The sequence below is a fragment of the Etheostoma cragini genome, chromosome 6 (genome assembly GCF_013103735.1).
Source record: "Etheostoma cragini isolate CJK2018 chromosome 6, CSU_Ecrag_1.0, whole genome shotgun sequence".
Taxonomy (NCBI): domain Eukaryota; kingdom Metazoa; phylum Chordata; class Actinopteri; order Perciformes; family Percidae; genus Etheostoma; species Etheostoma cragini.
The window spans coordinates 23,969,841-23,995,165 of record NC_048412.1 but is presented as its reverse complement, the minus strand read 5'-3'; the positions used below and the strand labels follow the sequence as shown (position 1 = coordinate 23,995,165).

At 40.1% G+C, this 25,325-nt stretch overlaps 1 protein-coding gene across 2 annotated transcripts in view; it reads right to left on the bottom strand.

The window, feature by feature from the left end:
• Positions 1–24,667, bottom strand: part of ntrk1 (neurotrophic tyrosine kinase, receptor, type 1) — a 31,414-nt gene extending 6,747 nt beyond the window's left edge. Inside the window, exons 1-14 of one of the 2 annotated variants that reach the window (XM_034873297.1) lie at positions 24,173–24,665; positions 20,173–20,247; positions 18,788–18,859; positions 15,761–15,829; positions 14,267–14,418; positions 12,472–12,617; positions 11,142–11,280; positions 8,435–8,767; positions 7,074–7,091; positions 6,887–6,945; positions 6,689–6,791; positions 4,384–4,539; positions 3,905–4,035; positions 2,996–3,168 (exon numbers count right to left, since the gene is read on the bottom strand). In XM_034873297.1, the coding sequence (XP_034729188.1) occupies positions 2,996–3,168; positions 3,905–4,035; positions 4,384–4,539; positions 6,689–6,791; positions 6,887–6,945; positions 7,074–7,091; positions 8,435–8,767; positions 11,142–11,280; positions 12,472–12,617; positions 14,267–14,418; positions 15,761–15,829; positions 18,788–18,859; positions 20,173–20,247; positions 24,173–24,369 (1,823 nt within the window). In that variant the 5' untranslated portion in view covers positions 24,370–24,665. Of the gene's footprint in view, positions 1–2,995; positions 3,169–3,904; positions 4,036–4,383; positions 4,540–6,688; positions 6,792–6,886; positions 6,946–7,073; positions 7,092–8,434; positions 8,768–11,141; positions 11,281–12,471; positions 12,618–14,266; positions 14,419–15,760; positions 15,830–18,787; positions 18,860–20,172; positions 20,248–24,172 lie in introns of both variants that reach the window. The other variant, XM_034873298.1, reaches the window with a different exon arrangement.
• Between the last annotated feature and the right edge of the window lie 658 nt (positions 24,668–25,325).

Here is a 25,325-nt window from a genome sequence, read left to right as displayed (position 1 = left end):
ATAGAAATACTCAATACATAATTTCCTCCAATTCAGAAATTATGTGTCAAAGAAGGAAGGTGTAAAAGCAATGGATAGGAGCTTTTAAAGAGACTTGTCCATCCAAAACGACAACGCATGTGTGTTGAGATATTTAAGGTTGATCTCACAATTATTTTTGGTGAATGCCGTTGGGGATTTAGAGATGGAGGAAGATACCATGGCTGATATGATCTTCATACAGCCGATGTACACTTGGACGCACAATATATCAGAAGCCCAGTAGTAGGCAAGAGAATCTGGGGCTGCCATGCCTACTAGTACAACAATGTCAAAATACTACAATTTAGAGTCCTGCAGTTGAAATCCTACTTAGGTCAAAGTACAGTATCAGCTATATGTACTTCAAGTATTGAAAGTAAAAAGGCAAATCATGGCTCTGGCTCTTGATTTCGATGTCTGAAAATGAAAGCTCATTTTAATGATTTTAAGAATCTAAATTGTGACCCCCCCCCCCCCACCTAGAATATTGTAAGTATAAACTACTAGTAATATTTCCCTTTTTGACAGGTAGCGGATTAGAACCTCGATCGTACTTTAGTACAGTACTTTAATTCCACCAGTTGACAGAGTGTTGCAGTTACACCATTAGATTATTAAATTGTTTCAAAGGTTTTTTCAGTGTACACGAACATTGCCAACTTTTTATTTTAGTTAACTAGGTTAATGACACAGATGTCACTGCAAATAATTTATATCTTAAGTAAGCAGTAGTCTTATCTTTGCATGTAAAATCTAGTTCTACTTTAAATTATAAAAAGGTCACTTTATAAATAAGATATTTTTTGAATGAGAATTTGGCTAGTATATCATTTGTAATTTCGGAAGTTTCATTGCCTTTTTCAGAACTACTTTTGAGGCCAAAGTTTTGTTTTTGTTTTTCTTCATCCAGTTATGCTTATCACCACTTGTAGATGACAAAATATTTTCCTTTTTGTTTTTATTGTTTTTTTCTTTCTGCACTATAGCTGAACTCCTGACCACTGTACTTCCATTTGTAAAGAACAGAACATGCTGGCCTTTGCTATTCTTCTGTGTTTCTATTGGCTGCTCAGATTGCTCAAATGCTGGGTTTGGGCTCACAGTATTTTGGTAACTATGGCATCAACCTTGGGTGACCTGAAGGACAATGACCTCAGCATGCAATCTGCAGATTGAACATTTCTGACATGTATGAGCTCTTGAGAGCATTACAGACGTGGTCGGCGTGACCGCACCATAATAAAGCCATTTAACATGACGGTTAATAGACACAGAAACATAAGGCTTATAGTACGCCTACAATTGATTTGCAATAATGCAATTCGGAGATGCAGAGCATGTTGACTCTCGGTTGTTCCTGTGGATCATAAACGCCCACTCTCACATCAAACTCCGGCCTAAATGAGCAAATCACAGATGATGTCTCCATCCATCCTAATATTTCTCCTCTCCACTTTGTCCCCTCCTTACAAAGGAAGTTGTCTATGCAATCACTATTAGTTTAAAAGGCAGGTGGCAGGGTGGGAAAGCAGCTGCATTGTGGGGGCCCTCAGACGTTTCACCCATTCGGTCTGCTGGAAATGCGATTTTCCATCCATTGGTGAACATGTACAGTACATCAGGCAAAGTCTGTGTGTACGCATGTGTGGGTTGTGTATTTTCATTTCCAATCTGTCTCCTGTGGAGGACACCTGGCAGATGGCATCAACTGCGCCTGCTCTGATAGTGTTGTCAGATGGTTTCCCAGGTGCCAAGTGAGCTCTAATAGGTCAACATGTCTGTCCTCAGTGGCTCCTTAAGCTCCCTCGTGAGGTTTCTTAACTTAGTTTTTAAATTACAATTGTGATAACAAAGTGATTTTAAATAACACATCTTAAAACTCTTCCATCACTACGTTACAAAACAAGTGTTCTTATGAACCTCTTTAGACGTTCAGTGTGCAGTTCAAGGCAACTTGTTTTCTGCTTAAGTGCTGATTATTAACTGTCATCAGTACTCAAATAACATCCTGCAACATTTGAAATTTACTTTGTTTGCTGTTTTCATGTGAGGACAACTTGTAAATATACATTTGCCCTGTGCCTTGACATGTTGTGAATCCAATTTGCACCAACTGAGACCCTCACTGGATGTAACAAGATTTTCAGATTTTTAACAAAGCAAACTTGTCTTCCATACAACCTCCGTTTTCTGTGACAGGTACTGGCTGATATTAAGACGTGTTTGCCCACTATCTTTTGCTGAAGTGACTCAATCTATCAAGGACATGCCAAACTTACAGGATATCTCTATCGCCCCAGATAATCTAAGCTTTTGGTAAACATAACTTGAAAGTGCAGAAACAGAGGAAAAGCGGCCAAATCAAAATGTTGCCCTATACAGTAAACCCTTCCTTAGTTGTCCTTCATGGATTTCTATTTAAACATAAGCAATCCAGAGGTCCGCTCAGTGGGTTTAACCTATTAGCACACATCATGTTTGACTGCTGCTAAAGCTGCACTGCTCCCAATTATGCAGGACACAGGCACAATTTGGTGGTTACATGCTTTGATCAAACCCACTTAGAGTTGTTGAGAAAGATGTGAAGTGGCTTAATGGAGATGACTAAAGGGCCCAACCGGGCAGATTCAGACAATAGACCTTTTTCACCAACATCCCAAAATCCAGAAGTCCAAGCAAAGATTTTAATTGCTTGTTTTGTTTGACCAAAATATTTCTAAGAGTCAGGAGAATATATCTAATATTCACATTTGCAAAGCTAGAAACAAAATATTTGCCCCAAAATGTTCAGCTCTAGTGTAAATAATAAAATTAAACGATGGCTTCATTTTCCCTTTTGGTGCGGACTCACCTTGAGCATGTACATGAGTTTCTAACACGCTTCCTTACTGTTCCTTAAACATTTAGTTCAGCAGGGAAGGACAGTTGTGGGAATTGAACGTGCCATCATGTGCAGGTTTGCTACGGTACATACCTAAGAAATCGGTTGAGGTCTCCGTGCCTCATGTATTCGAACACCATCGCCAGCGGCTCCCCGTCTGTACAGACGCCATAGAATCGCACAATGTGCTGGTGTTGGAGGACCGTCAGCAGCTCGGCCTCCCTCTGGAAGTCCTGCCGGGTCGACTCGTTGGCGTCCTTTAGAGTCTGTGACCAAACAAGGGGCGTTCAATTTACATGAAGATGCTGATTATTGGGTCAAGTGTAATAAAAGGCAATTGTGTGAAAGGAAAAAAGAAAGTAAACATGCTTTTACAGAGGATTTGTGTGTAGTACTGAGAAGCATTGGGCCCAGAATTCCTTGCTACGCCCCTGCTTGAGTGATACTGTGTTGCAATAAAGGCACACATCTGATTAATGGGATGGTAAATCTGAGCAGAGCCAGATTCATTGTCTTGTTTTTTATTTGCTGTGGTTTGCATTAACCTGCTGTGTATCAAACCACCTGACAGACATCTCACTCTGAAACCGCAGGATGTTATTTCAGTGCACGGAGGATTTAAGTGTAAGTGCACTGTGTATATTTACCTTTTAGGCTTTTTGGTGTTGTATCAAGCTGTTTTTTTTTGTTGTTTTATTTTTGGTACTAACAAGTGTTTTAAGTATTTAGTTCTAGGGCATTTTTGCAATTTTTTTTTTTTTATTTAGATGGTGAACAGCAAAAAAGCTGACAGGAAATGAGGTGAGGAATGACGTGCAACAATGGTCCCAAGCTGAACCCTCTAAAATTGTACTTGTTCTAAGTAATGAGTGTTGCAGTTCATACAAAGTGGTCGCTACTAAAATATATATACATATTTTTTTTTTGTCTTTCTTAAGAGGGAATCAAACAACATTAACAGAGAAAGAGTTGTTGAGATAGTGAAAGTGGACATTCTCTCACCTTGATGGCGACCAGCATCTTGTTGCTGTCGGGGCTGAGGTTGGCGCACTCTGCCAGGTAGACTTTGCCAAACGCCCCTTCACCCAGCTCCCACTTCAACACAATGTCCTGCCGTTTAATATGCTGGACACCTGATCATAAAATCCAGAAACTGTTAGAAAATCTGGGTGAAATGGTGTCTTGTTTGAACCAAAAGTTAACTATATTGCTCTCAAGATTTCACTTTGTTTTACATTGTAGTCCCTTATGAAATCTATAGTGTGCCCATTGTAATGGCAGACAAAAACAGGTATTACAAACATTAATGGAAGAAAAAAGACAGCCAGTGGCCAAAACTTCCCACATGAAAGTGTTTGGTGTAAATGATAACACCAACAATCAAGACAATGAAATTTAATTACATTAGGGTGGATGACCATAAGTGTGGATTCAGTAACACACCATCAAAAATCAAGTGGAAAGAAGCAAGCAACACTCACACATGTCTTTCTCTTTGATGATGCCGCAGAAGTACTGTGGATTCTCTACAAAACTGGATAAACCAGAGTCTTCATCTGAGGAAGGTAGGCTGGTTCCAAAGTTCATGAAACGAAGTGACACAGCCAGGTCATCCTCAGTGCCCAAAACCGATGAACCTAAAGAAACGGGAAGGGATGCAAACAAGCAAAACTGAGAGATTTGTAACACCTAATCAGCATCCAACCACTTGTGATGCAGCGACCATCAAAAGAAAATTCAGAACTCATTTATTCCCGTCGAGGAATCGACGTTCTCCACTACCAACTTGGCTGTTGGTTGGTGCCATGGTGACAGATGATGACAAGCTCTAATAATCACCATTATCAACCATGCAGCAATCAGGAACACATTGAAATGAAAAAAGGGGAAGGAAGCTTGAATGGTTAGCGACCTCTGACTACAGTGCGTATTAAAAGCCAAACAAGTGGGGCCCAAATTGTAAAACCCCACTCAGCAAGGCAACCCACAGAACCTCTAGAGTCCAACAAATGGAACAACAAAGAGAGAGAGCACAGAAGCAATGGAGGGAAAGAGAGTGAGCAGGGTCCACTTAGGCAATCAGGTCCACTTAGGCACTGAGAGTGAGAAAAGGAGATGTGTGTTGGGGGGGGTCCGAGTGGAGCTATATCACGTGTAGCTGTTCCTCCATCCATCCATCCATCTTCTTTAATGGCCCTCACCACGTGGCGGTGGCCAAGGGAGGTTTCTGCCGCCATTCTCATGCAGTAATTAAGGCACTTTAGCCCGGCCGACACAGCGGCTGCCTGTGTGCAAAGTTACAGCTCAGTGGAAGTCCTATATTATTCAGTCTTTCCTGCGCATTACCTTCTGAGAGCCTGAAAGAACCATCTGCAATTTGAAACAATAATTTAGCAGAACGTTTGATTATATTCCAGTCTTCAGATTGGGGTTCTGGGCTCAGACTATAATAAAATCTACTGGGTTCCATTCCTTTTTATCTCACAAGTGCAGAGAAATGGAAGTTGAATTATCTGAGTGATACAGAAAGCCCCATCACATCAGTCATTCCCTGCAATAATATCTTTTGTTTGAAAGTCTTGATGCCACAGGTGAACATGGTTCCTAATGCAGTTTGTCTTGCTGATCATATGCATTCTATGATCCTGCTCATGTCTGTGCGTTAACTCAACGTAGATTAGCTTAGCACAACAACCAGCAGCAGGGGGAAATGGCTTACCTAGCTTCATCCAAAGTAAAAAAAAAAAAAAAGAGAGAAATTAAAACCTTGATTGTTACAGCAAGTAGCTGCCTGTAAAACAAATTGTTACTTTTTGAAAGGATTAACCCAACAAGATGCAATGTGTTAACCTCTTGTTAGAGGTTTAAACAGAGCCAGGCTAGCTGTTCACCCTGCTTCCAGTCTTTGTGATAAGCTAATAGACTCCAGTCTAAAGATCTATCGTGACCGCTACAGTAAAATAATCCTATAAATGACTGATGTTTAGACACTGCAGGAAAAACATACACAAAGGAGGGGAAAAGATAGTGTGTCAGGTACTATACCTCAGGTACACTTAGATAATGAGCCAATGTGGTGAAGTGCACCTGTTGTTGCTTTACACATTCTGGCAGTTCTTTAAAGGCATAGTTTTGAATCATTTGGAAAGTATTCACTCTTTTGCTAAGAGTGCACTGCAAATTTATTGATTTTAACCAAGATAAAAAAAAAATTACATTTAGAAGTGTAAGATTATGTATTTATTTTTAGGAGTAAATTTCTTATTTTAAGTGTTCAAATATACACTAATCTTAAATCAGGCAAGCTTGTCAAGTCTTGCTGCATGGACAGATAATTTGGCTTGTTTTGAGTACCTTTTCCCTCAGATTTAGGTTTTATCTTGATTTTAGACACCTTCTTTTTCCAGTGTGAGTATTAAAGATTGACACTACTACTAGATATGAAACTAGAGCCAGCCGCTGCAGCTTAGCATAGCATAACAACTTGTGCTTTTTATGGTGAGCTAGGTGCTGGGACTATTTCTTGGCCAGGCCAGTGACCTCCTAAAACCCCAACTTTTTGTACGCATTCAACTTCTGAGACAAGCTTTAGGTGCTGGTAGCTTGATTGTCTTACCCTTTGAACAGAGCCACGCTAGCGGTTTCTGTCTCTTGCGTCATATTTACGTCACAGACATGAGAGTGGTATCAATCTTCCATTCAGCAAGAAAGGGAATAAGCCAACATTTCAATCCACTAGCGGCGATATCATGCGTGCAGTAAATGAAATAATGTGTTTCAACTTACGGTGAATACCAAACTTGGAATGCTGGCCACACTTGTTAATAACCACAATCATGATGAGAAGGAAAGTGCAGGCAAACACAGCAAGACCCACAGCCACAGACACCTGTTCAAACAAAGAGAGATTTGCAGTCACACTCACTAAAATAATTGATAGTCATTACATATTTGCATTGGGAATGATGCCACACACAGACATACCACAAACACTCGACTCTCAGGGTTCTCTGTGACGTCCATGTTTGATTTGTCTGTAGGAACTGAGGAGCGGGAATGAGTTTAGTTACAGAAACATGACTCAAGAAAGACTTCACGTCAACTCTATGCAGTTTTAAGAAGACTTGCAACATGCAAAGATGTTTTTTAGAAGAGTAAAAATCAATCTTACTTGGGTCAACATCAAGGACTAGCATGAGGAGAAACAAGAACACAAACACATTAATGGCCACACATAACAAGGAACCAAAGCAGCAACCTGTGATATTCAAGTTTAGACAGATAACCATTATTTATTACTGCACTGTCTTGTATCTAGTGTGCTCCTTAACTTCTACAGAACAGACCTCTATATCAAATTCAATCATGCACCTTGTACAGCCTATAGCGTGACTGCAGTGGATGGTTTCAGAGGTAGTCTCACATTGCCAGAACTATCTCAACAGTGCTTGTCCACAGTGCTGTGTCAGTGCTGAAGTAGGTTTTTGCTACACTGCAACTCCAACCCCAACCCTTGTTTGTATTTCTCTAAACCAATCCCTGGATGCAGTGAAAGTGCCCATGCAAAATGGATAGCGGAAGGGGAGGGACGTCTCTCTGTCCGTCACGCACTGACTGTCAGGCTTTATCCCAACAATGTACATTTGTTGAGCTAGGTTAGGTAAGTTAATTATACATCTGCACTAATTTAAGCATTTCAACATGCATCAGCTTGGAACTGTGAAACACACTGTGATCGTCATATTTTCTACCTGGCTGGAGAGAGCTATAGCGTACATTAATATCATGACAAATCTATGAAAATAAATTGTTTCTGGATTGGTGAATGTAAATTCAATGTATTTAGGACCTTTCTGATCTGCCTTTATAGGTAAAATTATATTTTGTTGAATGTTTTGTAACTACAAATACAATCAATTCACTTGTTGAATCCAGTTTGTTTGGTGTTAATGCCATTCCATAAAACTCCATAGTCACAATCTTGAAATGTACTATGTAAAAACCTATTAGACTAAATACGTAGTTCATACACCTACTTAATTGATTTTTAAGACACAGTATGAAATTGAAATGTAAATATTTAAACCTTTTTTCACTTCAAACTTATGTTTAAGTAATTAGCAGTTAATGATTTGTTAATTTGAAGCCACTCACCAGCTGATTTAATCATACGTCTAATGAAGAAAGTGGTCAGTGTGTTAATTCTTTTTGTAGAGTTAATCATTACATAATTACACGTTTTGATAACTTATAATTATCTACTATTTAGTTCTTGATTCATCAATTTGTTTGGGGAGCAAACTGGTTTATTCCTCATGCCTTGCTTTGTAACGACTCAGTATTTTGAGGGCTGTGTTTAAAGATGTTGCAGATAAATCAAGACATGGTTTTAACACTGGACCAAGCAGTGCCCAATCATAAGATATTCAGATAGATTCCTCTTTTAGCCACCCTAATGGCCTCCTGTGGTCCTTATGGGATGCTGCTCGGAAAAAACATTCTGCAGTTCCAAAACAGTTTTCAGGAACTCACCTGGAATTATCCCCTCAGGATCGAGCGGGTCGAAGGGGTTGTCCATAAACATCCCAGTGGCTGTGGCCTCATCCTTTCCCAGTTTGTTCTCCACAATCAGAGTGTAGAAGCCATTGTTGATGTGTGTGGGCTTGTTAAGGAAGAGACATCCGTGTTTCACTGACCCGTCACCCGAGTCAGGGATGAGCTGGGTGTATCTGTAGGTGCTCTCTTTGAGATCGTTGCCGTTGTACTTCCAGGTGATGGATGGTTCGGGATTTCCATCCACAGCAAAGGGGAAGCACCAGTGGTGCTGCTGCACAGCATCCCTTAGGAAGAGGATTTTGACTGGAACTGTTGGGAGATGACAGTTTTGGATGTTCAGGTAAAGAAGTAGGAGATTGGAGAAATTAAAGTATTTTCTTAGCAAAAAAATCAAAGACTAAAAGAAATAGTTTAACGTTTTGGGTAATACGCTCATTTACTTTCTAGCCCCGAGTTAGATATCACTCACATGTCAGTATGGTAAATATGAAGCTACAGCCAGCAGCCAGTTTACTCTTACCTCTTAAATGTTCCACCTCTTAGTGTGGAAGGAGGTAAAAAATGGCTAGTCTGGCTCGGTCCAAAGGTAAAGGTACATTTTAAGGATCTAATAATCATTTCAGGTATTTGAAATGACGATCATACTCGAGTTCCGCCCTCTTCAATGTAAGAATTCCTGTAAATTGGGTTATGGTGTTGGTAGGACAAAAGATATCACTTCCAGCTCTAGGAAACCGTCAAATTCTTTCCACAATTTTTGAGGATTACATAAACCAATTCATTGAGATATATATATATTATATAAATATATATATTACTATTATCTGCAGATTAATCAATTTGAATGAAAAAAATGTAGTTAATTGCAAAAACAAAGCACTGCAGTATAGGTACAAGGCAAAATTATACATAAATACTTCCCTTTCCACCACTGGTAATTTCCAATTAGTCAAATAATGATTATGGACATGCTCACAAACAAGCCCATATGCTACAATTTTGTGCTGAATGTGCACCTTGATCATATGAAACATAAAGTCAACGGCTGGTGAAGCGCCCTATAGGTTCCATGTAATAAGTTTCCATGAATCAATGTTCTCCATCTGTTCTGAAAACCTGTGCTGACCTGCTATGAATAATGAATCCTGGTCATCGTTGTGCCCCCGACCACAAAAGCTACCTGGAAGTTCCGCTGGATGTAAAGTTACAGGAAATGGCCTCATTTAGATCGAACACAACTCTCAAGTGCAGAGACCCCTCATACTGCACTGACAAGACTGCTGCTCTTAACCCATGACCCAGCCTCTCAAAGTGCTGTGCTAAGGGGATACTGAGGCATTTGTCTCTCTATCCAGAGCTCGCTGAAGTCTGTTGCACTGAGTGAAAATTAGCGCTGTTAATCCCATTTCACTAATTATCCATTAGCGACTCCTACTAAACTTACACAAGCTATTTCTCTGCAAGGGTTAAAAGTATGGCTCGAATTGTGTTCAATGACCCTGCTGGTTCTTTTTGAAGAATTAGACAATGAACATTTGAGACAATGTGGCGAGTACATACTGTAAATTGATTCCTGGCATCAGTCCAGGCAGATTCTTAGTTGGAACCTTTACATACAAAATATTAGCCTTTGTGATAATGGATATTATTCATACTTGCACTCTGAATCCACCTTTTAAAGTTGAAAATAAATGACCAAAAAACATGTTTTAAAGTAAAAAATCTCTTTTGTTAGAGGGAAGCCACACGAGCACCATGAAACAATGGCACAGAGCGCCACTCAGCAGTAAACACCCACTGTTCTGGGAGGTAATTAAGAGTAATTAAAGGGCTAGCGGTTAACGAGGGTCCGTCCACCAGGCGAGCTGATGTTGATAGATTAGCTGCACTAACGCATTTACAGACTGCCAATCACTGCAGATGAAGCGGTTTTCCGGAGTAGGAGGGAAAAGTCCATTAGCACAGACTCAAATCAGATCTTAGAACGGGTTATCAGCCCCATTTTCCTGACGTTCATTATCTGTCCCTTGATGCTTGTGCATTTGCCTTCAGCTGATTGGTGCCCCCGCTCTTTTTTGGCTTTATTTTCGAATGAGTGCCACTGAGTTGGTGATATATGATATTGTTTGGACAGTAGTTTTTCAGTAATGTATCACTAATGCATCTGACTCTGTTTTCTGATGGACCGCTGGGTGCTGTCATTCCTCTGTTCCTTAACTTTCAGATGCACTAATGCATCTGAAAGGAGAATACAACAGTAAACCTCTTGGGTTACGCGGCAAATATTATTTAGAAGTACAGCATACTGTGTGTGAGGTGAAGGAGTTCTTTAAGAGCAAGGAGAGGTACGTTCACTCTCATGCTGTCCTCATTGTACTGAATCCCTGCATTAAATGACTAGCCATACCTGCAGCACTTTACTCATTATTTTAACACTTCTCACCAGTCGCCAGAGTGAGTGGCAGCTGACAAAGAGCTCCATTAGAAGTGTGTTGGGTACCTACTCGTATTTGTAGAGGGGGCATTTAGAAAAAAAATCACTACGGTGCATTTTTCTTTTCTCTGGCTGTCCACCCTGCCTGCACTTGAAAAAATGGCCTCAGTGTGCTCTCGCCCTAACCTCCATTAAGCCAGACGACTTGTATTGAGCTCTCAAGAGTGGTTTTATTTTGCAGGCACTTACACTCTATGTCCAATTGCACCATCTCCTGTCCCGGCCCAGCTTGGTTCTCGGCCTCACAAGTTAGGTTGTGCAGGTTGTCACTGGAAGAAACGTTGGTGAGGAAAAGGACCAGCTCTAATGTGGAGCCCCAGATTCTCTCCTGTCAGCAGCCGGTGGCACAGACAAAGAGCAGAGGGGGTTAATGCAGCCAGGTCAAAGCTGCATGTGGATTGCTGAGAGGCAAACAGGTTAAAAGGATGAAATGGGATCCAATTTACTATACTGTGGATTGATAGATTACACAACTCAACTGAACTTTATTCAAACGGCTTTAAGCTATAGTTTCATCTAAAGAGCTTTTTAGCACAATGAGAACAGCAGAAAATGAAGGCAATGGTACACAGACATGTGGCGTCAGACAAATGCAGCACAAGTCAGATCTAGTTCAAAGCCAGTGAGAGAGAGGATTTTCGAGTTGAAGGTTGAAAGCATCAAGGAATTAGATCAAATAGAGGAGGGGAAGAAATGTATATTTTTGCGGAAGGCTACTAAACAAATGTTATCACAAAAACATGAAGAATCTAGAGACAAACAAGGGACCTCAGGTCAATAATAGTGTGGGGACAGGAGTTTACAAAATACGTTCGTGTATGTGTGTGTGTGTGTGTGTGTGTGTGTGTGTGTGTGTGTGTGTGTGTGTGTGTGTGTGTGTGTGTGTGTGTGTGTGTGTGTGTGTGTGTGTGTGTGTGTGTGTGTATATATATATATATATATATATATATATATATATATATATATATATATATATATATTTATATATATTCAAACCATCAGAAAAAGAGCAAGATCTTTTATTCAGGGACTATTTTCAGTACACATTTACACAATGATTACTTGAGTGAGAATTTATAGAAACAGGACGGTGTATGTGTAATAAACTCAAAATAAACTACAGTGTGTTTTAAAAGACGAAATGCGTGAAGAGACAGTGCGGTTCACTAATGCGTTTTTAACAGAATTTAACCGACAAAAGAGCTCTATGGCAGAGAGGAATAAGATATCAGGCTACACAAACAATACCTGTGGGTAAGGTTGTGGTCTTTTCATAGGATGTGTTGATTGGATCATTTGTTGACTTAAATTAGAAAAATTTACACGATCCCAAAAAGTATGCTTTAATGAAGCTGGATTCGACTACTCAAGAACTTTAATTCTAAAAACATAACGGGGTTAAAGCGAGAAGAAGGCTCTGAAGATAAACAAACGAGGGACACTGCTTGTGTGTACAGAATAGCAAATGTTATTTTGTTAGTCTGTGTGATACATGCATTTACTGAAACGTCTTCACTACCTGGGTGAAGAAGGGCGAGTGGAGCTCATCAGTTCTCCATCTCACATCTGGAGTAGGACTTCCTGTCACTTGACATGCAAATGTCAGGTTCCCTCCTTCTTGAATCTTTGAATCTTTAAAAGAGACGATAGTCACCTCAGGCAGACCTGAAAGCAGCAGAGGAGACAGCATGAGCGCAGAGGAGACAGCATGAGCACAGGTCACTCGTGTAATGGCACAACTGACTGAAGAGAGACGTGGTTTCTGTTTCTTTTCTGTGAAGCAGTTCAGAGAAACGGCACAGGGCCTCTTTCACATGTTTCCTGGCAACAAGATGTTCCCCGTTCCTATGCGATTAAAATAACAATGCTGGGCCAATTTCTTCCCTGCATTGCACTGCCCCTGCTTGTTTTATTTTGTTTATTTAAAAAAAAAAAAAAGGCTTTTATGCCTTTTAATTTTTGGATTCAAACCCTGAACCTCTGCATTGAGGCATCAACCTCTATGTACATGTGCGCCTGCTCAACCACTGATCCAACCTGGCCACCACCACTGCACCTGCTTGTTGAAGCCATTAACATGCAGAATAGGAACAGCAATGGTCATGAAGATTAATAAATGTCATGAACTTTACAAAAAAAAATTAAACATCTCCTCCAGATATGTTTTAAAGTAGTTGTACTCAATATTAAGAACATTACATATAGCAGTAACCAATTATTTGCTATGTAAAGATATATTGGAGTTACTGTAAGGCATCCTGAGCAGAGAATAAAATCAATTGTTGTTTTTTTAAGCCGGTCCGGAAGCGTATGCATGTGAGTTCCTTGTGTCAGTATCCAACTCTACGGGCCGTGACAAAGAATTGGTATTTGACGAGTTGGGGAATGATCTCTGAGAGCCATATGGAGGCAATTCGAGACCACTCAGTATTTTGAGTGCTGCGCCTCTGGTACATGTCCTTACACGCATTGTTTTCACGGAGGAGATTGCGCCGCTTCCCAGCATTGCACTCTAGTCAGCTTGCCACCAGTTTCTCTTCGCTGACCACTGACACGCAAAGAAAAGGTTAGTTACGTAGGTAACTCCAGATTCTATGGCTATAGGCGTAGCCCTCTAAGGGTTTGTCCCTGTAGCGTAGCCCTTAAAGGGCAAAGCCTGTACAAATTAGTCTACACCCTCTTACGACCACCATGGCTGCAGCTGATTGGACGAACGAGTCACATGGGGCTGGCTGTTACTGGATTTCAAAACCGACCATAATGGCGTCTCTTTCAAAATACGATCTCGTTTTTTATGAAAGTAGTTCAGAAAAACTGTTTCTCAAACAATTGTAAGCAAGCATTAGGCCGTTCAGTCAAGTTATCAGAGGAGCCGAGCCTGCCACTCCATTGCATACATTTGGCTGAATTCAACTTTATGCAAATGATGAGCGGGCAACTCAACGAGCAGTTTAATGCCTTTGCCTTGTAGTCTATTGTGTAAGCTAGGCTGTTCAAAGTGAAAGAAAGAATTTAAATAAATAAACTTTTGGGGGCCAGTTTTAGGATATAGAACAATACTGCACCATAATTTGTCTGACTTTTCCAGTTTTCCATTAAAAAGCCACAATTCAATTATGTAATTAAAATTCTTAAAATTAAATCTTTTACTACTCCCTCATTGAAAAATACACGATCTCTGAATATGCAAATATTTTCATTTGATCATCGTTTGAACATTTTGCAGTTTGCTAACTGTAAACATGCATGCATTACTAATAAGAAAAAATAACAACATAATACAGTGCAGAACAGGAAGTTCAGATATCACTCACTGCAGTTGTGTATCACCAAAGAGTCGAGGAGTTCTTCTCGATCATGGGAGAAACAAGAAATTCGGTTTTCCAGGTCACCGCGTTCATTCCACTGCCACTGCTGGAGCCAGTGGAGGTCACAGGAGCAAACCAGAGGGTTGTCCCTCAAAACTCTGAAGAGCAAAAGGAGGAACAATTTATTTTCTGTTCCTTTTTATTCAATTTCCCTGACAAGAACACACAATAAAAAAAAACGAGCTTTAACTGTCAAACATGTTCACAGAGAAACCAATAGTGTAAATTTATCACACCCATGCCCTCTTCGTGTAACAGGTTAAATAGTATTGGCGCAAACTACTGTATGAACACATAATGAGATTTTTAGTTAGAGGGCACAAACTCTCTCCTTTTAAAGCACTAACAATTTAAATGATTGGAACCGTATCTAATTATGATTTAATATGAATCCTTGAAGAATTTTGCATTCAGAGAGAAAATAACTTTTTATACACTCAAATTTAAGATTTTCAATAATGATTCTAATTTTTAAAGCTTTCAAAATCTCTGTAAGCCAATACTGGTGAAAAAGTATTGCAAGACAAAGACTGCTGTCACCCAATTTGCAAAAGACAGCAGCAGTTTCTTAACTAACATTCACCTGTGAATTACCCTCAGTATTGTGAAAGAACAAGGCCCCCTAACAGAGATTAACCTTTAAAAATGTCTAAATTGTTTATTTATAATCTTCTGTATTTTTAACTGCCATCTCTGTACATTAATGGCAGTCTAAGCGATGTCACGCGTTTTTTAGGCTACAACATTTTTTTGTCCCATACAGCAAACATCTCCTCACTACCCGCTAGCTGTCTGTCCCCTGAACACACTTTAAAAATACGTGGTCTCTGTAGACAGCCCAGGCTCCACAAACGCCAACAAAAACAAACTGTGCCAACCTGCACCACCAAACGGTGTTCCAGCCTATAACCGACAAGAAAGGTTTGGGGGTGGGAGTTAGTGCGCAGAAGTATTTTTTTTTAAATACTTCAAGAAGAAGTGACACCACCCAACACACTTCAAAGTGTGCACATAGTAATATCAGCTGAGCGAGACAAAAACCTCTTTTCTCTTGATTTTAATTTTTGTAATAGAATGGGAAAATATTGTTGAATTAAAACATGGCAGCAGCAGGAGATCAAATTGTGTCAGTAAGGCTGTGTCAGGCTAGGAAGGTTTAATTCAACACACATTAGACGTCAAATTACCACTTGCTAAATTTATGGCAAACAAGTGACTGGTCAAATTTGCAAAATCTGCTGTAGACAACCAGGAGCTTGGAGTCAAGACGTTGGCTGCTGCTAGGCTGAACCTTTTTCTTGTTTTGGCTCCATCTGTTGATGTCAATCAGTGAGACTATTTCCTCCTTTACAGTCAACTGGACCTCCTGGGAATTTTAACGTATTTGAATGAATTGAGAGTGTTGAAAGTGAATGAGAGTGTTGATTTAAAGGGACTCACAGGTTGAGCAGTGGGAGAAAATGAAACACCCTCCAGGAGATGTGTTCCAGATAGTTTGATGCCAGGTTTCTGTAAAACAAAGAGAGAGGACATGAAATTACCAACAAGGCTTTTGGCTGTTCTATCGCTTTGTAACCCAACGTTCCTTCTACTTATTTTGCTTTCCCTATATTTTACTTCCCTACTGCACGAATAGCTGTGTTTCTATTCCTTGATATAGGAAGAACCACTTAAAGAAATTAAGAGATCCATGTAGGCTATAGACAATGAGAACAGGACCTTGGCAGTGTATTTTAATATGATTGGCAATCATTTGCTCACATGTTGCTTTGAGAAAAGTAGAAGACAAAAATAAAGTAAAAATGTTCTTTTTATTGTAAGTTTGTACTGTTCAGCAGTTGAGTCATGCTGTGGTTTGATTGCTCCCTTTCAGAGCAATGCTTACCTGCTTTGAATTACTCAGTGAAAAACGTTAATGCATCCAAATGGGTTCTGATCAATTACCTTGGCAAGTATTTCACAGCAGCCAGGAGCCACATTCACAAACACCTCCAGCACACCTCTCTCTGTTTACTTAGTGTTCAGTACATTAGGTGATTAGGCCAGAGTCACAAACACTTCTCGGAGGAAGGACGCAGCTCGGCTACACAGACTGAAAAGCTCCACAGAGATGCATTTAGGGGAAAAGGTTTGCAATTTATTGTAGAAATGTTACTATTTTTATACAGTGTAATAGTAAAACCACTGAAAGCCGGATGGCAATGTCAGTCGGTTGGTCAGTCCACCAATTTGGTCCAACTATTGGATGGATTGTCATCACATTTTGAAACACTCATGGTGCCCAGAGGATTAATCCTCATGACTTTGTGATGCCTTGACTTTCATCTATTGACACTAACCGGTCAAAGTATTTACTTATCTTTTGAAATATCTCAGCATCTGCTTGGTGGATTAGCAATTCTTTTTTCTAGGCATTAATTGTTCCCAGAGGACTTTCTCTTGCACCTTCATGAGGTAGTACTCGTCTACCAATTGGAAGGTTGCTGGTTCAATCCCTGTCCCTCAAGTGGACATGTTAAAATGACCTTTGGGCAGGATGCTAAACCCCAAATTGCTACCGATGTGAATGTTTATCCGATGATTGATTTTTTTCATAGATACAGAAGACAAATGTGTATTTATGTAAAGAAGAGGAATGTGTACTGTACGTGAATGGTGGGGTCTCTTAAGACAGCAGTCCTTTTAACATTGACCATGTGGTTGAACATTTGTGGTTTAATGGGAAATGTCTCAACAACTATTGGATGGATTGCCATCAGACTTGGTACAGACATTCAGAACCCCTCAGGATAAAATATAATCACTTTGGTGATTCTCTGACTTCTCTGACAGACCAGAATTTCATTGTGTTCAAACCTTGGTTTCTGACTAAATACCTTCACAACTAACGCCGTTTCTGTCAGCCTCAGTCGTAGTTTGTATTTTTTGCTAATTAACAAATATAAGCTTAAGATGGAGAACATTTTAAATATTAAACATGCCCAACATTAACACGTTAGAAATGTCATTGTGAGCATGTTAGTGTACTCACATTAGCATTTAGCTTTAAACACTGCAGTGCCTGAGTACAATGAAATGGCCACCAAATTAACTTCTTAAAACTTTAAAAACATTTGAATGAAAACATTCTGATAACATAATCCTACATCTAAAATTGTGTATGTCTGGATATCAATATAATCCGTGAAAGATGAATTCTGCATGTCTTTTTGTAAATCCTCTCAGGGCTCTAAAATATCATCACAGTAGCTCTCAAATGATCCTCAGACGGCCAAAGAACCAAGCTGTAAATAAGCCTCCCTCAGAAGATGACACAAAGCCACACAGGGGAGTGTGCACATGGAAACCAATACATATTCACTCTGGCAAGGCCAAGAGTTCAATTATTTGTTTTCCTTGCTCCAAAAAGTTCATGTCAGATGGGTTAGCCATTGGGGCTTATCCATTACCAGCTCGATTCTTCCCTATGCCCACAGGGGCAGAGCAGAGCTCGTTTTCATTTTGCCCCTCTTAAGAACTGACTTTTATGAAAAAAGACAACTGAGTTCCAGGAGGATTGTGGGTGAAGATGAGAGGAAGGAAAGTGGTCCAAGCTGACGTAGCCCCCTGCTTAGTTTGCTTATAGTCTGTCCCTCTTAATCTCAGAAATACATCTGTCACATTGAAGCCCCCATACTCCACCCAATCGCAGCCCACCCACTCCCTCCAACGTGGAATATTGATTAAGTGATAATGGACCCTTAGTGGAGTGTATTTATTATGCATCAGTTGTCGATAATCCGCCAAAGTGAGCGAGTAAAAGGTGACTGGTGGATGTCTTCTCCAATTTCTCGCGCTCACCCCTCCTACCTCACCACCATCTCCCCCTATCTCTGGTCCTCGAAATCCGCCGGTCTTTTAGATAAACAACATTGGCGATGTCGCACACACTCAGTAAAACGATGAGGACAAGATGGTGGCGATAAGGGCGAGCTGCATAGACAGATTTGATGGTTCCAGTCGATAAGTCTTCATAGTATTATTTATTCTTGGGCCTAGATTGTGAGGCCAAACTGAAATGCAATACAATTTTTCAGGGCACAAGATGTCTTCAAATTGCCTGTTTTGTACAAAACCCAAAGACATTTTATTTAAAAATATAAATAATATATAAATAGAAAACCAAAGAAACTATGTGTCAACTACTGGATCTTATATTTTTTAACACCTATGTATATAATATCCATCTAGAAAGACTTCTGATAAATACAATTTGTGGTTTAAGCATCATCAATGAGCTCACAGATTTACCAGACCTGTGGATGAGTAATGACAATTTGGACGAGCGACTGAGTAAGTGATTTTGAGAAATGCTGCTCTCGCTTTGTGACATGTGCACTGACTGACAGCGACAAATAGGCTGACCCACATACAGGTCAAAACATGACACGAGGAAGACTATCCTTTTGTATTGACAAGGACACTTACACATACTGGAGCTTGAGGTTGTGTTGGAAGGCATTGGCAGAGATGAGCCTCAGCTTACATGATGTGACCGTGCTGGAGAGGGAGGGAAGCACAAAAAAACATACACATAAACATATTTCTATAAACAACATTTTATAGAAATAAAGCATTGAAACTCAGAACTACTGACACTTGTGTGAGATAGATTCAAGCAGGGGTTGAATTAGTGATTAATCTGCCATTTGTTTTTTTCAAATAATCAAATTGTTCGGTCAATGAAGTGTAAAACGGTAAATAATGCTCCCCTCAATGCCCAAGTTGACCCATTCACATTGCTGGTTCTGTGCAATCAACAGTCAAAACCTTTACTTTCATACAACTAACATTTGAGAAGCCAACACCAGTGATTGTTTTGGGGCATTTTTCCTTGAAAAAACAACAACTTCTTAATAATTATTTAATATTTTCTGATACATTTTCTGTCATTCATCTAATCCAGTATTTTCCGACTTGTTTAATTTCCATCTAAAAGTTAGTTTGTTATTTAACTGACTTTTATCTGTCTCAGACAAACTCAACTTCTCCAATGAGTTCATAAGATTTTTAGTCTAACTAGCCATGTATTTTTCTTAGCTAAGGGCCAACGCCATACAGACACCCACGCACTTTGTTTTCAGTTTTGGGGTGGGTCTGTTATTCTTGGTTTGTTCAAGGCCCTTTGGTTCTCTTTAAGGTGCGTCTTCAAGCTGTTAAGCTTTGGATGTACAGGGCTGTAATAAGAGTGAATAGTTTTAGTAAAATCCTTTTTATAGAGTGTGTTTTTCAAGAAAAAATGTTAAAGGAATGGATTAAACGATGGATTTTTTGTCTGTGACATAAACTGTGATTGAGAGTCTGTCTCGCTAACTAGCCTTCTACCAACAATAGGAACCAAGGTTAAAGCTATGGAGCATAGAATTAATAAACCACATCATTTGTTGGGTTACAGTTCACAACAAGTGCATCCACTGAGTAGTATTTCCACTGTTTATTGGAATTGCAGAAGTTTACACTCCAACAACACATCAAGTAGTCTTTTCTCTTGTAAAATATATGTATGTATTGTGTTATACTTATGTCTGAGTTACACATCCTGTTAAATTGTTTAAAAAGTATACCAACAAATATGATCAAAGCAGTACAACATAACAGTCCGATCTTACATTACATTATGAGCCTTGCGAGAGCAGAAGCTTGGCATTGCAACAGTAAGTAAGTAAGGGCCAATTGTATGGAAGGACATTGAGAATTGCACTAAAGCAACAAACAGTACTCAGTAAAGTGAGGTAAACCAGTATTACAAAATGTGGATCATGTGTCTTTGTCTTACAGTGAGTTGTCCAAGTTATGAGAAAAGCAGTACTTACAGGTTCTTCAGCTCTCTGTAGTTAACAAGATCAATTTCTGTTATATTCTCCAGGGTTGCTTGGTTTTCGATGTAACTGGTTAATACAAAAAAAGAGGGAGAGGGGGAGGGAGAGAGAAAGTGAATGAGTTCATTGACCAGAGACATGGGACATACCGTACAAAATGTTAAAGAAGAGGAGTTTATCATCTTTTTGCGTTTTTCATTTAGGATTTTCCATTACTTTGAACAATATAAAGACTGATTTGCCATTTTTAAACAGCAGTTTGTATCTAGACAACATAAGGTTTTACACAATTTAAACCAGATAAATCTCTTTTGACAATGACAATCCACCCTAAACACTGAAAGCAACAAAAGAGGCTAAATTGAGTCAGAGTCACTTCTGTTACCTTTTGTGGCATTATGCAGCTGAAACCACTAACCTCCTCTTTGAAGACATTATTATTCGTTTTTGTTTTTAGTGTTTGAGTTTGGAGAAACAACAGGAAAGAAAAAAACATGCAAAAACTGGAGTTAAGGGGATTTGAAACCATGTTCATGTACAAATAATAAAAGACATTCAAGGAGGGCTAACATCTAACTGTAACCCCACTGATGTATCTGACCTCCCTGACAACCACTGAACACACAACAAAACCATCCAAGATGTCCAGGGACCCACAGTCTGCAAAACTAATATATAAGCTCAATAGCACTTAATCTACTGCTCAATTTGGAAAAAATGAATGCCCTAACAGACACTGGGTACGAGGCTGATGGGAAATGCTTCTCAACTAGTAATTTTTTCCAGACACAGCCCACCTCAGAATAACTCGTGAGCTGCAGATCAATTCAGCACTCAACGCATGGACAGCCAGCTGAGATGTTTGAATAGATTGGACCTTTACGAAGGAAAGAGTCGGGTACAGAGCTCTTCGAGAGCACAGGCTTTTATGACTGTCAACATAGCCGGCAGCTACTCCGCTGAGTTGTTGGGATGGGAGAAAAACATGCTCTGGTTTGTTAGCATTTCTTTAAATCAATCACGATGGTCTTGGGTGGCTCTAAGTGTCGGACAGAGCAATGGTGCCTCTGCAAAAAAACCTTGGGAGGGAACTTGTTTGGTTGGACGTGTATACGTTCAAATTTGTTTTAGTTGTGCAACAGGAAACTCGGATTAGACAGATAGTCTAGCTAGCTGTCTAGATTTACACTGCAGAGATCCGATGAGCAGTTAGGCATAGTCCTCATACATCAACCAAAAGTTAAAATTGGACCATGATGAGGGACATCGTAGACAACATAGATTTAGACTAGCATTCAGCTAACATTGACATTGTGGGAAATTGGGTTCAGTGTTTTCAACCTGCCAAGCCCTACAAGTATGGGAAGGAGGGGCTGTGGGAGACTACTCTTTCCAGTATTTTGAATTTGGACTGCAGTAACCATTTTAAATGCTAGCTCTCAGTGTTACACATTGCACCTTTAAACCACACCCACACTATCCTGATGACATTTTAATAAATTATGCATAAGCATGTTTTTATAACAACTAATTTTGTTTATTGCTTGCTGAAACAGAAAGGCAGTTTACATTATCTGAAGCAACAGTTGATGCTATTTCCAGAAAACAGGACCCAATTAAAAACCATTACTAGTGCCTTGTAGTCCTGATGACCCACTAGAAACTAGTGTACTGTCTTCAGCCCCTGCTGTGGTGTCTCAAAAGCCCTATATCACCATTTTCAAACCAAATAAGTTTAAGGTTTTAAATTTTTTTGTTTCATCACATTGACTACTCATGAATAAAATCCTCTGATTTTCCTCTTAAATGCAGGGAATGTAGTGAAATGGCATGGTAGATACAGTATGTAAATAATCCATGGGGACAGTTGTCCTACATTATATACCAATCAATTGAAGATATGTATTTCCATGTTTAGTGCATATGTCGAAAAATTCCTGCAGTAATTTCCAGTTAATGACCACTTTCAGTATGTGACATTGTTTCTACCTCCCAGCTCTCTGTTTTTCAGCTGCAACACACAAACCGTTTTTATTCATTTCTGATTGACCCACACAGCAATAATGTGATTACAGGGCAGGTGGGCCCAGGATCACCCATCGCCCTTACTTATTGGATTGAGCCAAGTGGGTTGTATATCATCTATTGTTCCTGGGTGGAGTCATTGACTGGCAATTCACAAAATTGAATTTATAACTCAGCGTATGATGAATTTTGGCCCCAGTTCCACAGTTAATGGCCCCTTGTTTGTTCTGCGTATCGGCTCTATTTCCTTGCACAGCCAATACGCCAAAGTGTGTTGTTTGCTGGCATGTAGAGCACCGTGGTTGACAATGTCCAGATTACGGCCCGCTCACTTATTGATTGAATGGTCCAGAGTCAAGCCTTACCTTGAGCTCTACTGTGAAACGTGTCTAGCTGCAGATACAAGAAAATACCTCTGTGATAAGACTTAGAGAGGGGGGGAAAAGAGAGAGGGGCGGGGAAAGACGAGGAGAGGTATAGGTGAATAGAGGCAGTTTATGGACTTGCTCCACCGAAATAGCATTTCTGAAACTTATTTCCTTTTAAACAAGTGTTAATTGCTCAGATATAGGCACAGGAACAAAGAGAGAACAGCGTGGCGGTGCAGAGAGTGACATTTACTGTAGTTTTCCATGTTGGAGCTGATGGTGGGTTGCATAATAATACAGGAGCTGTGTTTAAATCACAGGCGCTCAGTTTCTTCTTTCTTTTCCGTACAAAGTTTTAAAAAGTCAATGTTGAATGACAGTCACCTGCTGCTGTAGCTGAGTGAGGAGTCTTAGTTCACCTGAGCAATAACTCGGATGAGTTTTATTCAAACACATTCCCCCAAGGGGGTGTCTGTCCATATGTATGTGTTAATCAAACGTTTGGCATGTAGCTTATGGTTGTAAAAAATTACCTGCTTCAAATTAGCCTTCCAACCATGAACATCCTCATCCGTCCTTATTACTTTATCTTTTGAGCACCAGTTGAACCAAAGTGAACATAATTTCGGTCAGAACAACCTCAGTGGTACAAGCAGGTCCACTTTCATCAGAAATGGAATTTAAATTTGACCTCTGAAAATTGAAAAATACTTTCTCCAGCCACATGTATCTCAGAAAACTAATAAATAACATTACATTTAGAAGATTGTACACATGTTTCCTGTAAAGTTTGAAATCACACGTTATGGAACTGTGCTTTAACGACACTTTAAGTCATTAAATGTTAAGGGATTTTTTGAATGACTTTAAAACAAAGTAAGATTTTAAGTCAAGTTTTCAGGTGTACAGTTTAAGTGCACTTTGTTGATAATAAAAACAGCACCACAGCAAACATCGGAAAGAAGATTTAAACTGAAGTAATTGTTTATTCAACTAGACCTAATCAAAAAAGTATCTTTCCAAACATTCAGTACACATTTTCCATCTCAATGGAAACCAATAGTGTTATGTCCTCAAGAGTAAAGTCAGTTGAGAAGACTTGCCGCTTTTATAACTTCAGAGAATCAAAACAATTTTGGTGAGGTTTTCCACAATACTCCAACAGCTCAGAGTGCTGAGATCCCTTACAAGACCCTGAGGCCACGCTTTGATGCACAATGGATAATAGGACGTCAGTTCCCGTCACTCTATGCCAGTTATTGTCAGTAGCAATCCACAATTGTTGTCCATGCTAAGCTTATGCATCTCACACTGCAATATATTAATTTTACATCAAGCAGCGGATGGATTTAGCTAACGCAAAGAACAAACTCTCTCTTCTCCAACAGAACACAATCTGACTGTATCAAACTACATTTTTAGTATTAGTCCCATTAAATCCAGACTCTGCCACTGAGACACTTCTTTCTAATCCAACACCAACCCAGAGTAATAAGATGAATAAACAGAAAACAAACAATTTGGCAAACCCCCAACATCAAGGCATCAGATAAACTCATGCTAATGTAGAGGCACATGCAGAGCAGGTGCATCATACTCACATCTCCGTCACATTCTCACTCTCTTGCGGCGCCAGAGCCGGGATGCTGGTGATACCATTGGGCTCCAGGCACTGCAGCATGGCAAAGGAGCAGCGGCAAGCTGCCGGGCAGCCACCCAAAGTGGGCGAGCAGGCCAGGCTGAGCAGGACGAGCACCAGGGGCAGAGCAAGTGCCAGGGCCCGGGGTGCCACAGCCATGCTCAAAAGAGGATCTTCTCAGCACCAGCAGAGATGATTTTGTTGGTGGTGGTGGAAGCTGTAGTTTAAGTGTGTCTGTGGGCTTCACCTAATAAAGAGTCAGCGAAGAGAGGTGAGGAGCTTTCACACACAGTGTGAACAAGCACACAGTGGCTGTTGTCGTGGCTCTCTGACAGGGTTGAGATCCCAGCTGGTCAGGGTCTGGCGCTGAGCCACAGCTGTACTGAGCAGCAGGAGGAGCAAGCAGCCAGGCAGGCAAGGGGCCTCTGGGGACATGGTGGTAGTGGGCTGCAACCTCTCGCTTTCTCCCTCTCTCTTCCTCTCCTTCACGATGAAGGGAGGGGCAAGACAACTGGGGCCAGAGTCACCAGACACCTCCGAAAGCAAGAGGGGGAAGAGGGAGGGTTTGGGGTGAAGGGTATGTGTTGATGATTGTGATCAGTGGAGGAGATGGGTGAGAGGGCTGCTGTCCTGTCCAGCTCGAGGTGCAAGCAGAGCAAATGAGGCAGGCCGCTTGGATGCTAGGATGCATGCAGCAGTGCTCTCACACTCGCACTACTGTAGCAACATCCTGCTGAATAGATGGATGGATCTCTCTGTTCTTGGAAAATTGATTGTTGGAAGGTTTGTGATTGTTGAGACTTAGGAGGTCTGTAATGAATATGATGGCTGTGGGAAACTGGGGAAACATGCTATCTGCAATAAGCTGTTTTTAAACAGTGTGAACTCCCAGCAGAATTTAATAATAGGAAATGAAAGCAAAGGACCACAGATCTTTGAGTGTATTGTATTTCATCACTGAAAAATATAGTGTTGTAAGCAAGGCTTGCACACAATATGTATTTGACTCAATTCGATCCTAAAAGCTCAGAAGGTAATGTACTTTCACACATTTCAATGGGTATATTCAACAGATACTCAGTATACTATATTTGTAATAATACATTTGCAATGGA